Source organism: Panthera tigris, chromosome E3, assembly GCF_018350195.1.
Source record: "Panthera tigris isolate Pti1 chromosome E3, P.tigris_Pti1_mat1.1, whole genome shotgun sequence".
NCBI lineage: Eukaryota > Metazoa > Chordata > Mammalia > Carnivora > Felidae > Panthera > Panthera tigris.
In genome coordinates this window covers 23,466,499-23,481,898 of record NC_056675.1, presented here as the reverse complement: position 1 = coordinate 23,481,898, position 15,400 = coordinate 23,466,499, and the positions used below count along the sequence as shown (strand labels likewise).

The window sequence follows — 15,400 nt, the reverse complement described above, 5'->3', positions numbered from 1 at the left end:
CTGAGGGGAGGAAGAGATAGGATTGGGGCTTTAGGAGTGCCTGCCCGCGCCTCGTGTGGGGCATCCTGAGTGCTTTCCAGATCTGAAAAGCAGGGCTGAACCGTTGAGCACCACAGCCTGGACAAGGATCCGGGTTGGTACGGTTTGGGCAGGCCTTGGACCCTGCAGAAGTGCTGGTGACTCAGTAATCATACATGTGGCGTTGGGCACATCAGGGGTCTGGATGATATTTGAGCAGCTGATTGCCAGCCGCTCTGCCCACTGCTTTCTTTCCTTGCCCCCCTCATGATCAGAAAGCCGGCCCCAGCTCACCCTCTGCAGCCATGGAGCTTAATGTATTCTGAGACACTTGCACGTGTGGGAGACAAAATGGAAAGGACTCCTGTCCGGGGCTGATTCCTCCCAGGGGAGCAACAGGGACTTGCCGAGAGGCAGCAGGGGGTTCACTCCAACAGCTGCCGTTGGCTCACCTCCCACGAGGGGGCAATGTTACGCCGCAGGAAGTGGGGCAGGCTGACAACTCTCCCTGCCAAACTTAGGAGCCCCGGGACGCTGGAGTGGTAGATTATAAAGTGTGGTGTTAAAACAAAACAAAAACAAAAACAAACCTCACTGACTCATCCAATCATTGGTTGGGAGTTTGCAGATGCCTGGGAAGCGTTCAGAGCTGGTAGGGGCTGAAAGGTCCTTAAAATGGATCCGGGCACAGGTGGAGCAGGGTGGAGGCTCCATGGACACCGCAGGCAGGGGACACTGGGAGGTGGGGACAGGGGCAGCAGAAAGCCCCTGGGCAGACCACCTCCAGCCTCAACCTGGGGCTGGTCACTGTGGAAAACCTCATGCGTTTGGCAGCAGGAGAGCGAAGCCATCCTAACGGCTTCTTTAGTTCCCTGCGGAGCATGTGTAAGCTCGTCTGCAGAGAGGGGCAGGAAAGGGCAGGCTTTGGTGGTTGGCACGGAGCGGGAAAGGTCGGAAGCAGCCGCTGTGCAGAGCAGGCGAGTGGCCGGGCCAGAGGAGCGGGGCGGAACGGCCGGCTGTGCCGAGGTCCCCTTTGTGTCGGGCGGTCAGGGGCACTCGTAGCGGAGTTGCCGTGCCGGTTTCAGACGCCCTCGAGCGGTGCTCCCCTCCCCGTGTCTTTTCACGTAGATTGTCTTTGAGAGACCGAGGGGAGTGAGGATCCCCTAAGTCACCACTCGGTACCATCACTGGTAGCCTTGGCACCGCTTGGCAGAGCCCCCAGGTACTGTCCCGCTTCCTGGATGCCGGGGTCACAGGAGAGCGAGCTGGCTCAGAAGGGGTACTGGAAGCTAGCGCCTCGCTCGAGAGAAGGGCGGATCTGCTCCCTGCAGCTGTGACCTTGGATGAGCAAGCTGTGTGGTTCTGAGCCGCCTGGGGCCGGTGTCAGAGGAGACTGGATCAGATGTGGGGGTGGCCTGGGCACCTGGTGGTCCGTGGAGTCATCGACTGAGACACGAGGAGGCAAATGGTAAGCCGAGGGAAAAGAACTGAAATACGTACGGAGGAGACCAAAAGAGTGTTCCTGAAGCCAAGAAAAAAACCACGTTTCTCACGAAATAGGGAGTGGGCGCCTCCGATGCCACAGAGGAATGTGACGAGACCAGGACAAAATTGGGATTGCCTCTTGGGGGTGGACTCAGCACCGCCTCATGGGGTCACAGGGTGGGTGGCAGATGGGACAAGTTGGGGGCGAGTGTGAGGAGACGAAGTAGAGCTTTATTTCAAGACCTTTGGGGAGAGGAGGAGATACGTAGGACTGTGGCGGGGGGGGGGGGGGGGGTTGGTGAAGGGATAGATGATTAGCTTTTCAAAAATCAAAAAGACTGGGACGCTACAGCACGTGACTGCAGTTAATACTGTATACCTGAGAGCTGGCTAAGAGATCGGACCATAGAAGGTCTCATCAGGGGAAAATTTTTGTCAGTGTGTTAGTGATGGATGTTAAGTGGACTCATCGCGGCGATCGTTTTGCAACGTATACCTGTGGCGAGTCACGTTGCACGCTTGAAGCTGATACAGTGTTACATGCCGGTTATATCTCAATAAAAACTAAATAAGTAGGGGCGCCTGGGTGGCTCGGTCGGTTAAGCGTCTGCCTTCGGCTCAGGTGGTGATCTTGTGTTTCGTAAGTTCAAGCCCTGCGTCGGGCTCTGTGCTGTCCCTGTGGAGCTGCTTCAGATCCTCTGTCCCCCTCTCTCTCCACCCCTCACTGCTCTCTCACTCTGTTTCTCAAAATTAAATATATTTTTTTTTAATTTTTAAAATAAAGAACTAAATCAATAGAAAAAGAATTAGCTGATTCCACTGACTACAGGTTCACTGAGATGCCCTCTGTGCCAGTGTCACCACGACTCCTGTAAGACCTTGCTACCCACACTGTGGTCCACGGACCAGCAGGTCAGCCTCAGTGCAGAGCCGGTCAGCAATGCAGAATCTCAGGCCCCCTCCCTAGCCTTCCCCGATCGGAACGTGCATTCCAGCAAGACCCCCGGGTGGCTCAGAGGATGCACATCAAAGTGTGAAAAGCACTGATTGAAGGGACCCACCCCCAAGGAGAAGGGAAGGTGGGCTTAAGTGTAGGGAAGGAGCCAAGCCCAGACTGAGAAAGAAGGTGGGGATCCGGAGTTACCCCCAGAAGGCGCCCTGATAGTGTCCCCACGGTCAGGCCAGGCTGGCCACACATGATCGCCGAGAAATTGAGGTCCAGTTGCCTGGAAACTTACCGAGCTATACACGCAGCAGCAAAAACCATTCATCCAACACCCAAGGCCACACTTCCTCCCTCTTGAGAGCGGAGCTGAACATTCTGGGCCTCCCACAGCCTTGCTTCCCACCCACACCTCGGCTCCTCCAAACACGCTTCCTTCCCCCCCCCCCCCCCCCCCGCCTGCCGCACGAAACCGCTACCATCCAGGCCATCTTCTTCCTAAATGGTATCAATGGAGACTTTTTAACGTCATTTTTAATTAGCTAGTTGTTTTTGGGTTTTTTTAACTACAAAGAACACATGGTTATGGCAAAGAAAAACCCACTGAGCAGCAGAAAGGGAAAGGTGGAAGTAAGGTCCCATTCTGCACTACAGCCCATCCCTCTTCTGGGACCTCAGGAGTTCCCCGCACTCAGCTAGTGGACAGAAGGGACAGTGAGAGGGATGCATCTACCTTGTGAGCACAGCACAGAGCCTGGCTAAAGGTCGCACACTGCGTTTCTACTCACTGTCCGCGGCAGGAACCAGGTGCAGCGCCCCTCGCAGATGCATTGGGTGCTGGGAAATGTGGTCCTTGGCTGGGCAGCTGCCCTCTAGAAACAGCTCTGCTCTGGGGGGAGGAGCAGGAGTCTTTGGTCGGGTCTCCCCATCTCTGCCCCAGATGCTGCAGCAAACATCCATGCCCACAGGCCTTCACCCGCCTGTAAAGTAAATTTCCAGAAGTGGAATTGCTGGATTGGAGGGTGCATTTTAGGGCACCTGGGTGGCTCAGTCTGTTAATCATCCGACTCTCGATTTCGGCTCAGGGTTCGAGTGCTGCATCAGGCTCTGCGTTGACAGCTCAGAACCTGCTTGGGATTCTCTCTCCCTCTACCCTGCTCGTGTGCGTGCATGCTCGCTCTCAAATAAGCCTAAAAAAATAAAATAAATGGTGAGTTTTGCATTTGGCAAGGTCATCTCTACTTGCCCTCCTGAAGACCACACCCATCAACACTCCTACGGATATTGGAGAGTACTTGTTAGTTCAACACGTTGCCAGCAGTAACTGTTATCATTTTTTAAAAATATATTTTTCCAGTGTTAAAAGTGAGTAATATCTCATCATGGTTTTTTTGAAAAATTTTTAATGTTTATTTTTGAGAGAGAGAGAGAGAGAGAGAGAGACCTAGCGTGAGGGGGGGAGGGGCAGAGAGAGAGGGAGACACAGAATCAGAAGCAGGCTCCAGGCTCTGAGCTGTCAGCACAGAGCCCGATGCAGGGCTCGAACCCACCAGCTATGAGATCATGACCTGAGCCAAAGTCGGAGGCTCAACCGACTGAGCTACCCAGGTACCCCTCATCATGGTTTTAATTTGCATTTAACATTGCGAGAGATGGAGAGTATCTTTTCGTGTATTTATTTTAATTCGAGCGCTTTTACTATTAACTCTTCTTGTGACCTGTGGGCCTTTCTTCCACCGGCTGGTTCTCCTTTTCTGATTGATTTGCCAGAACTTTGAAACAATATAGATGAAGTCATCCCATCGTTTCCCTGTCTCGCATGCTGCAAATATTTTTCCAGGGGGGTCCTTGTCCTTCTATTTTATTTGTGGTGGGTTTTCCCCCCCATCCCGGAGACTTGCATTTTTCACGAGGTCTAACTTCTCAGCTTCTTCCTTCATGATTTTTGTCTCATGCTTAGAAAGGCTGTCCTCGTGCCAAGATTAATTTTATGTTCTCACGTTTTCTTCTAGTGTTAGAGTCACACTTGAATCCAGATTCTGCAACTTGCTGTTGCTTTGGCGATGACGTTGGTTCTCGGTGCCCCAGTTTCCTCTGCCCGCAAGCAGGAATAGTGAGGGTGGCGGCCTCTTGGAGTTCACGTACAGACGGAGGGAGGCAGTTTTCCCGTAGAGCCGAGAACCGCTTGGGCCCCCCGGCCACCGTGCAGCAGGCGCCGCTAGCTTATGTCCAGGGCGTCAGTGACCGCGTCTCTGTCAGCTTGGGCTGCTGTGACAACACTACCGTGGAGGGGTAGGGGGGCTTCAGCAACAGGCATTTGTTTACTTCTCTCCATTATGGAGGCTAGAAGTCCAAGATCAGAATGCCGGCCAGTTTGGTTCCTGGTGAGAGTTCTCTTTCTGGTTTGCGGACGGCCGCCTTCTTGCTGGATCCTTACATATTATGGGAGTGGGAAGAGATCCTCTTTCTTGTTTCTCTCCTCATGACAGCACTGAGCCCATTTGTGACAACTCCACTCTCATGACCTCCTTACCTCCCACAGGCCCCACTTCCAGAGACCATCACATTGGGGGCTGGGGTTAGGGCTTCAACATGTGAATCTGAAGGAAAAAGTCCTAAGCAGACCATATGGACAGCCAATGTGTGTTGCCTTCTTTTGTATTTTAATGTTTATTTTTGAGAGAAAGAGTGTGAGTGAGGAAGGGGCAGAGAGAGGAGGAGACACAGAATCTGAAGCAGACTCCAAGCTCCGAGCTGTCAGCACAGAGCCCACTGTGGGTCTCGAACTCATGAACTGTGAGATCATGACCTGAGCCAAAGTCAGAGGCTTAACTTACTGAGCCACCCAGGTGCCCCTTGTTGCCTTATTTTTTTTAAAAAAGATACAGAATGTGAGGATTTCATACATGTGTACATTGTGAAATGATTACCACAATCAAGTTAATTAACACATCCATCACCTCATGTGGTTGCCCAGCGTGTGCACGCATGTGTGTGTCTGTGCACTGAGACTTAAGATCTACTCTCTTGGCAAATTTCAAGTATACAATAGAGTATTGTTAGCTGGAGTCACCATGCTGTAATTAGATCCCCAGGACTTAATTCATCTTCTAACTGGAAGTGTGTACCCTTTCACTAACGTCTCCCCCTTGCACCCTCCCTCCTCCCCTGGCATCCACCATTCTACTCTCTGGTTCTCTAAGTTCTACATAGGGAATCATATGGTATTTGTCTTTCCGTGTCAGACTTATTCCCCTCAACCATATAAAAGGAAAGAAACCCTGCCGCCTGTCACAGCGTGGATGAGCCTGGAGCACATTATATGCTCGGGGAAATAAGCTGTACCCCCATTTCTGTGGGTAGCAAGGGACAGGACTCGAACTCAGGGCTCTTTGACTCCAAATCCCATAGTCACAACCAGCCCCTAGAGTAGCCCACTGCCCCGTGAACATCTCTGTGTATCACATAAGGAGGGTCCTTTTCTGGTCTGTCATATGGCAGGACCGAGGACAAATTCCCCAATGCACGAGGTGTGGAAGAAAGAATAGGCTTTACTGGGGAAACTTGCACAGCAAGGGTCTCAATAGAAGAGGCAGGTGTGGGGTTACTGTTTTCTGACCGTCACACTGAGAGATGTGCCAGGGCCTGGCTAGACTGGGTTTATGCTCCAGGGAAGGGACTCTGCCCCCACACCTCCATCAACTTCTCTTCTTATGGGGGAACAGCCCTGCCAGTTGGGGGGTAATCGCACTACTGGGACACCAGGCAGGCTGCTGTTTACAGGAGATGCCAGCTGCTCCCAGGAGCTATCTGGGAAAGCCCACTGCCCAGCACCTTGATGGCCTATAGGAAAAACTGGGTTCGGGCATAGGCCCTCTTGCCAGAGAAAAGAAACCCTCCTCCTTGCGCCCCCTCCCCCACAGCCCGCGTAGGGAGCCAAGTTCAGGTAGGGAGCCCTCACACTGGGAAATGAGGACCTTCCCCCCACCCCTGTTTCCACAAGGCTGTGTTAACTCCCAGAGGATAGAGGCTTGCTTATCTTTGTATCTCTTGCATACAGTAGGTGCCTAATAATGCTTGAATACATGAGTGCATACCAGGTGTAGGATAAGCATTGTCGATGTAGAGACGTGACAGTCACGATGCCCGCCTTCCATGACCTTACACTCTAGGGCTCTGATAGACACAGATCATGTATCCGTAGTGGATACACCACAAAATCACAAGTGTAGCAAATGCCTAAGTCTTCCAGGAAGGGGAAAAGAAGGGGGGCCTGGAAGGCTCCCTGGTGGAGGTGATGAGTTGAGAGCTGAAGTTTCGCCCAACAGGCTGCAGGGGACGTCGCCCAAAGGATACGATGTGTAAAAGGTCCCTTAGCACGAAATAGAGTCTTGTGGGGAGAGCCTTGAATAGACCACGCTGGCCACCCAGGTGGCCATGGGCCAGATTAAGAAGAGCCACATAAATCCTGCCAAGGCCTTTATCCTGTGAGCAGTGAAGAATGGTTGACGGAGGTCAAGCTGGGACTTCATGTTTTGCTCCAGGGTCACCTAAGTGTGAGGATTCGGGGCCATGGGCCTGGAAGGAAGTGGTCATTTCTCTTCTCAACCAGATGAGGAGAAACGGCCACAGGTGCTGTGCCTGCGCTGGGCTCAGCACACGGGGGGTTGGCAGGTTTTGTTTTAAGAACCGGTTTCCTGCAATAAAGCCTTTTTCCGCCTCTTCCACTCTTAATTATCCCCCTGGAGACTGCAATGATTTTCAAGGAGCCTGTTGCCCAGTTAGGAGCTAATAAATCACCCAAGTCCCCCAGGCAGCCAGGCTTCCAGAACACATACATGGAGTGCATAGATTTAGTAGAAAATGAAATCTGCCAGAGAATCCTCTCGGTAATAATCAGAGGTGTGCTCGTACTCCAAGTTCCCAGGGAGGCCCTGCTGAGGCTCCCGTGTGCGGACACGCGTAGGAGGTCTCTTGTGTGGACAGTGGGGGCCCAGGGAGTGGTCTCTGCCCCACGGGGTAGGTGTAAAAAAAGACAAAAAAACAAAAACAAAAAAACCCTTTCCAGCCTCAAGCTGCCAAGAGAGTATTTAGATGTTTTTTTTCTTTTTCTTTGGTAGGGTCCTCAGGAAGTCTGTGATTTTCCCTCAGGAAGTAGGTGAGAGTACAGACTTTGCCTGCATGGGGAAGAGGCCCACGTCTCCAGTGCAACTTACAAATGGCTTCTTCCTCACTCTTCCCGGATTAAAGCCCTGACTTTCTGTTTTTCTGTACCCCCTACCACCTGCCAGTCTTCTTGGTGCTGAGTAGGGAACAAGACCGACATCAACCCGATTCTCTTAGAACTTACAAGAGAATAGTGGTTTTGGGCGGGGATGGGCAGAGGCCTAAACATACAAGTAAACAGATATTAGAGAGTAATGAGCATAATCACATTACTTGTGAGAGCCCATTTTAATAAGGCTGCGCTTCCCAAGCTTTTCTGATGGTAAGAATCATGGGGAACCCACTGAATCAGAATGTACAGGGGAGGGGCCTGGGACTTTTTTTCTGTAATGTGCACCCCAGTTGATACTCATGAACAACTGTATTCAAGGCTAAGTGGCTAAAGCAACAGTGGTTCTTGGCCCCGGTGAGCCACTGGGATCCTCTGGAGGGCTTTCAAATTGCAGGAGTCCAGGGCCACTTCCAGAGTTTCTGATTTAAATAGTCTGGTGTGGGGTCTGGCCGTTTAAATATCTCCAAAAACCCTGCAGGGGGTCCCAGTGGGCAGCATGACTTTACCCCCCACGCCCCTAGCCTCACTGCAGACTGACCACAGCTGGGTTCTCACCCATCACCGTGGGAGTCCGGGGCGAAGGACGGGTTGTAGGTAGCAAACCAGAAAGGGCACAAGATGTGTTCCTTCTTACATCTCATTTCACCTTCTTAGATATGGAGGTTAGGTTGAAGCAGAGCCTGGACCTCCCTCAGTCTCTGTGCCTGAGTGCCTGTGGCCTTGATAAAATCTTGAAAATGGCACCGTGATCCCCCCTCCCAGGACTGTCTACTGAAACCGTCCTCTGCCCAAGGCCAGAATCCCCAGAAAAGGCTGTGCTTCCTGAACTAACACTGGTAACTTGGGAGGACTCAAGATGACCTCTCAACAGGCACTTGCCTTTGACACTGGATCTTTGACCCATTTACTGAGCACCTGTGGTTTGCTGGGTGTTGTGCTAGGAAGGCAAAAACAAATGAGAAACATGCCCAAGTTGCTGACAATGTGGTGATATAAGTGAATGCATATCTGCTAAGTTCTGCACAATGGGATGAGGGTGCTGGCAGTTGGATGCACCAAATGTCATGAAATTACAAGAAGGGGTTCACAGAGGGTGTGACTTTTGGTTCGGGCTTGGAGAGATGAGTCAGTGTTCACTAGAGTGAGAGAGACAAAGAAAGATGATCCAGAGTCTTAAAAACAAAAAACTCAGCAAGTTGCAAAAGCACATGGCGTGCTGTGGGGAGTGGATCTTGTATTCAGCATGACATGAGCATTGGGTTGCCAGGACGTGGCAAGAGATTAGTTCTAGAAAGGCAAGGCAGTGGCCTTAAGTACCAAGTCAAGGAATACGGGCTTTATTCAAAAGAAGAGTTGGTCATTGATAAGATTGGATTTGCTTTAGAGAGATTTCCCTGGTGGACACAAGATGCAGAACAGACTGAAAGGGAAGAGAGAGCGGAAGCCTGGAGGTCAGGCAGAAATATATGACAAGAGCCTGAGGCTGTGTGAGCGGGCTGGGAGAGGCAGGGCCTACTTGAGAACTTTCCGGAACGAAGAACATTAGATGCGAGAAGGAGTCAAGAATGACTGTGAAGGTTTTCTGCTTTGTGAGTGGATTCACGGTGACATCATCTGCAAGGACAGGCAAAAGAGAGAAGTGAGTTTGGGGAGGAAAATGGGGCGTTCCGTTGTTGAGGTGAGGTGTCCAGTCTGCAAAGGGTTGGGCCTCCCAGTCTGGAGCATGGGCGAGTTGGATCGGCAGTTACAGACCCGTGAGCCAGCAGCTCCTCAGTGGTGGTTAAAGGGAGGAGTGAGGTCGGCCTGGGAGGTCACGGGGGGTGGGGGGAGTGCGAGTTAGACCCTTGGGAAGATCCATAATGGCTCCCTGCCCTCATGGAGTTTGGGGGAGCGTGGCCTCCACAGAGAGGAAGCCGGGTTGTAAAAGATAAGATTTGCATTCTCAGGGCGCCAGCACCAGAAACCAACTCTCACTGACTTCAGCTAGTAATCCTTTATCGGAAGGACATGTAGGGACTCACAGGGCACGGAAGAAAGCGGAAGAACCGGTCTGGGACGGGGTGAGCGTGAAGACGGCCACAGGGACTTGGAAGCAGAGGCTGGTGAGGAGGCTTCCAGGCTCCCGTGCCTGGTTGGAGGATTCAGCCCAACGGTTTCCAGTCCGAAAGATACGTGTTTAGTCTTCATGACACAATTGGCACTGATCGCCTTAACTCCAGTCACGCACCCACCCCCGGGCCTGCCAAGATTTTAATCCAAAGCAGGAGGGGTAGTTCCTCCAAGAGAAATCTGGGGGCTGTTGCCAGATGTAGGAAAATTGCCGCTGAGCAGGTTAAAATAACAGATGGGAGGTGAGTGAGTCCAGACTGTGAGTGTTAGTTCTTCCAGTCACTTTTGCAGAGCCACAGTGTAAAGAAAGGAGGCCGAAGCTGAGAGAGAAAAGTTCAGCTGTTTTTAGCGGCCGGAAACAGGTAAGCAAAATTTAAACAATGACACGAGGAGGAAAAATGAGCCTCTAGGAAAAGTCTGATGCCCCCCAACACCTGCCTGTGCAAAGAGCAACGAGGCATGTAGAGTCTCTTGCACATTATGCTCACACAGGCCCCCCGCACTCGACGCTAGCGACCCCAGGAGACACAGGTAAGGGATGGAGAAAATGGCAGTGCACAGGAGCCGTGCGACTCGTGGTGTGATCGGGGCTGCGCGATCCCGTTTACAGTCTGGTGTGAGTGCCTCCTTAGTATTTGTAACTCGGTTTTGCAGCCGATGTGCCAGTGAGGAATTGGCAAGGTGGAGCTTCTGTTTGGGGGACAGCTGGGGGGATGATGTGGTTCTCCGGAGATCACTGGAATTGGGCAGAATTTCCCAAACTGGTAACAGAGAGAGACATTCGCTGGTGTTCCTGGCAAACGTATCCTTAGATAAGCTTGGGAAATGCCGTACCTGCGCTTCCTCTCTCGGGTATCCTTTAGTGTCTTAAAGGGTAATGCAAAGAAATCTGTCTAGTAGCTTGTCAGGTCAACTTTTTGGTGTTGCAGAAAACCTTTATATCAATAACCCCCATAGGGTTTGGAAAGTCCTTAATATTTATTTTTGAGAGAGAGAGAGTGAGAGCAGGGGAGGGTCAGAGAGAGAGGGAGACACAGAATCTGAAGCAGGCTCCAGACTCTGAGCTGACAGCACAGAGCCCGATGCGGGGCTTGAACTCACAAACCGTAAGCTGAAGTCAGACATTTAACTGACTGAGCCACCCAGGTGCCCCTGGAATGTCCTTAACTTTAAATGCACCATCATGGGGCACCTGGGTGGCTCAGTCAAGCGTTCGACTTGGGCTCAGGTCATGATCTCACGGTTCGTGAGTTCAAGCCCCACATCAGGCTCTGTGCTGTCAGCTCAGAGTCTGGAGCCTGCTTCAGATTCTGTGTCTCCCTATCTGCCCTCTTCCCCTCACGCTCTCTCTCTCTCTCTCAAAAATAAATATTTTTTAAAAGTTTTACAAATAAATGCAGTCACATCTATATAATGTCATCTGCTCTTGTCCTTAAGGCCAACACCTATTTACAGTGTGGGTCAGGTCATAATATAATACAGCCACGTTTCTAAGAAAATCCAGCCAAAGAATTCTAGTCATGTGTACTTGTTGATTGTTTGCTAATGACGATATCCTATTGTTAAAAACGAATGGCCTACTCCCTGTTGATAAGTCTCAAACTTCTAACTCACAAGGGTCCGTTATGGACCTTGAGCCTGGAAACGAGATACCAGTTGTATCAGCCCGTCAGGTACCCGGTGAATTTGAAGGTTCCAGGGGGTAATGTGCAGGTTTGCGGGGAAAGCACCAGGGGCAAGGATCTAGGAGCACGGGTGGACAGGGGAGGCCACCTTGTCCTCCAAGACCAGCGGGAGGGGCGCAGGATGGGTGCAGATAACAGTCTGAAGGTGGACGAGAGGAAGGTTGAAGGAGCTGATGTGTAAGTGGTGGAGACTAGCTGTGCGTTGATGCGGAGGAACAGGGGTCGAGTTGGGAGCTCATGGTGAGAAGGTAGAGCACTTTGACGAACTTGAGAGGTAAATATAAAAAATGAGCAGTGTTTGAGAGTTCAACTGAAGCTAGAATTCATAAGCACATCAAGGATCCAGTTGTCAGGGTCACGGGTTTCCTTTGCTGCTGTTTGTCATCCCCAGGACAGAATGGGAGAGAATGAAAGGTTGGAAGGACACATTGTTAGCGATGGGAGAACACACAGTACAAGGAAGTGGACGAGGAGGTGATGCTCATGACTGTGACGCTACTGCAAGTTATTCATGGGCCCAGAGCAGGCATGGAGGAACGTGAAATCGGAGAGAGTCAGATGAATTTCAAGATCAGGCATAGTGAGTTTGAGACTGTGTTAAATAAAGGTAGGAAGAAATAAGGGTATAGCCTGTATTTAGCCTGTATTAGTTTCCTGTGGCTGCCATAACACATGACCACAGACGGGGTGGTTTAAAACGACTAGCTTGTGGTGGTTGCCAGAATCCTTGGCATTTCTCAGCTTGTACGTATATGACTCCGCACTCTGCCTTCATCTTGACATTACCTTCTCTGTCTCTTCACCCCTGCTTGTCTCTTGTAAGGCTACTTACTGCTCGTTGGATTAGGGCCCACCGGATTCAGGATGGCCTCATCTCGAGATCCTTAACTAACTTCTATCTGCAAAGACTCTTTTTCCAAAAATAAGGTCACATTCGGAGGTTCTGAGTGGACATGTCTTTCAGAGGGTCACCATTTGGCCCATCCCATGGTACTAGAGTGGAATTTCAGAGAGAACCGTTTCAGAACTAGGTCGATTCCAATGACAAGACCCAAGGTATGGCCATGAGGAGGAGCTGCCAAAAGGAAGGAGAAAAATGGAGACTTGGGTTAAAGAACTGTGAAGCTGGGTTACTGGATGGAGATGATGATGGGACCTGGGAAGAAGACCAGGAACTAGGAATGTGTGCGCCAGAGGAAGGTGAAGATGATGAATGCTTTGGGGGTTGGTGAGTCACGGTGGGGAAAAGATGTGGTGGTTCTCAACTCTGCCTCCACACTGGAACTATCTGAAGAGCTTTTGAAAAGTACCCACCCCATAAATTTCTCAGTTCATCTAAGACGGGTCCCAGATATCTGCATTTTTTTAAAAATTCTTTGGGTGGTCTAATGTGCAAAACACGACCTTCAGAAAGAAGTAGAAACTGGGAGCCAAGGGTGTTCCCCTCCAGCAAGGCTTGAAGGAGACACATCTGGGAAGGAGACTTCAGAGCTTCCCACCATCATCCCTTAAAGTCTTAAGCACAACCAGGAAATTAAAAAGCAAGGGAGCAAGAGGTTGCATCACCTGACTTCCTGCTGAGGGCACGACAGGACTGGAGTTCCGTGCTATTTCAGGCTTATGCCGAGGACGTATTTCAGATGCGTTCCAGCAGAAAGACATCAGAAGGCATTGCTAAAACACTTGTTATTCATACAAGACTTGCCCCAAAAAGGTTTTCTTAATATATATGGAGAACTATCTTTCACCGGAATAATATTTAGTAGCTTCCTACTAAATATATTTTTGAATATGTAATAAACGACATTAAAATTTTCAAGTAGCATAAAATACAAATATAAAAAATAAAAATTGCTTTTTAGACAAAAAGTAATTCTTGGGGCACCTGGGGACTCAGTCAGTCAGGTGTCCAACTCTTGATCTCAGGTTAGGTCTTGATCTCCAGGTCATGAGTTCAAGCCCTATACTGGGCTTTCCACTGGGGTGAAGCCTACTTAAAAAAAAAAAAAAACACTTATCCCTGACCTTCTCACTCTGCCCCCACCTCAAGACTCCCCCCAGAAACAACCGTTTTTATTGTTTCTTGTGTATCCTTCCTGAGGTGAATGTGCTATATCTTGCCTATTTAACACCGTACCTTGGAACTCATTCCCTATTTGTACACACAGATCCACCTGATTCTATTAACTGGCTGTTCTATCATTTATTTAACCCATACTGATGAACATTTAGGTTGTTTCCTCTCTGAAAGCAAACCTGTTAAGGATTTTTTTAAACAACCAGCATGAGTTGAAGTGGGTCCCTCACTGGAGATCTAATAGAGCGTAGCGATTATAGGCCGTGGTATACTATTGTAAATGTCAAGCCTGCTGAAAGACTAGTTCTTAAAGTGGGTTCCTTACCAGGTGAATGCAGGCGGACCTCCAATGTCACCGAGGTCTGGGGGGGGGGGGGGGTGGGGGGGGCTCCACTAGGGAGCAGGGTGTAGGGAAATGATCTGACCCTGCGCTCCTTCTGCCCCACAGGAGCCTGATGCCCCGGACCCTCGAGAGCCAGATCACTCTGGAGAAGACGCCCAGCTACTTCGTCACCCAGGAGGCCCCCCGACGCATCTTCAACATGTCCCGAGACACCAAGCTGATCGTGGTCGTGCGGAACCCGGTGACCCGCGCCATCTCGGATTACACGCAGACGCTCTCCAAGAAGCCGGACATCCCCACCTTCGAGGGCCTCTCGTTCCGCAACCGCACGCTGGGCCAGGTGGACGTGTCGTGGAACGCCATCCGCATTGGCATGTACGTGCTGCATCTGGAGAGCTGGCTGCGGTACTTCCCCCTGGCTCAGATCCACTTCGTCAGCGGCGAGCGCCTCATCACCGACCCGGCCGGCGAGATGGGCCGGGTCCAGGACTTTCTGGGCATCAAGAGGTTCATCACGGACAAGCACTTCTACTTCAACAAGACCAAAGGCTTCCCTTGCTTGAGAAAAACAGAATCGAGCCTCCTGCCTCGGTGCCTGGGCAAATCGAAAGGCAGAACTCATGTACAGATCGACCCTGAAGTGATAGACCAGCTGCGGGAATTTTATAGACCTTATAATATTAAATTTTATGAAACTGTTGGACAGGACTTCAGGTGGGAGTGAGCCACCGACATGCGAGGGCTCCTCCTCGTCTCCTCCGTGGGGTTTGCCCGTCCCGCCTGTGAGCCTCGGCCCCCGGCAGACCCACGCTCCAGCCCCCTCTCCCAGCTCGGGTTCCATCATCCCGGAACTGGGAAGCCCAGCTAAGGCCACGAGACCGGGGGGTCCCTGCCACTAGCTCTCCCCAGTCTGTCTAGGCAAAGCTGACCTGCTTCTGGCATGGCCAGTCCATTCCGAATCATTTCCCTTCGCCCACGAGAGGCCTTGGGAAACTGCTTTAAGAGCAGATCTTCTGATTATGATGGATCCTGTAAGTGGTGATGGTTCTGTTGCTGCAGACACAGCAGTCTGCCCCTGTCGCTGTCCACCCCGGAGTGGGCTTGCTAATTCCGAGTGGCATGTACCTCCCCTCTGAGCTTCACTCTCCCTAGCCTCCCTGGGGGGTGGGATAGGAGACCATCCTCTTCCTCCTGACCTTAGCCGCTCATCGAGACATTGCAGAGCCCAAAGCACTCCCTGGCCACTCCTAGGAGACAGACCCCCTGATGATGAAATAAACCAGAGATTTCAGAGCCTGTGGTCTCCACTCTGCTTGAAGGGTAACTGTCTTTGAAAAACCACTTTGTGACCCACCCTGCTCCCCATGGACAAAAGCACATTAATTCTGCTGTTACGGGTACTTGCCTCACGCGAGCTTTCATGTTCAGCATGCGAAGAAATCATGCTTGTCCATGTGAAATA

The 15,400-nt window shown here is 51.1% G+C and overlaps 1 protein-coding gene across 1 annotated transcript in view; it reads left to right on the top strand.

Moving 5' to 3' along the window:
* Positions 1–15,386, top strand: part of HS3ST2 (heparan sulfate-glucosamine 3-sulfotransferase 2) — a 93,053-nt gene extending 77,667 nt beyond the window's left edge. The window contains exon 2 of the mRNA XM_007084163.3: positions 14,044–15,386. Coding sequence (XP_007084225.2) covers positions 14,044–14,662 — 619 coding nt within the window. The 3' untranslated portion in view covers positions 14,663–15,386. The remainder of the gene's footprint in view (positions 1–14,043) is intronic.
* Positions 15,387–15,400: the final 14 nt, after the last annotated feature.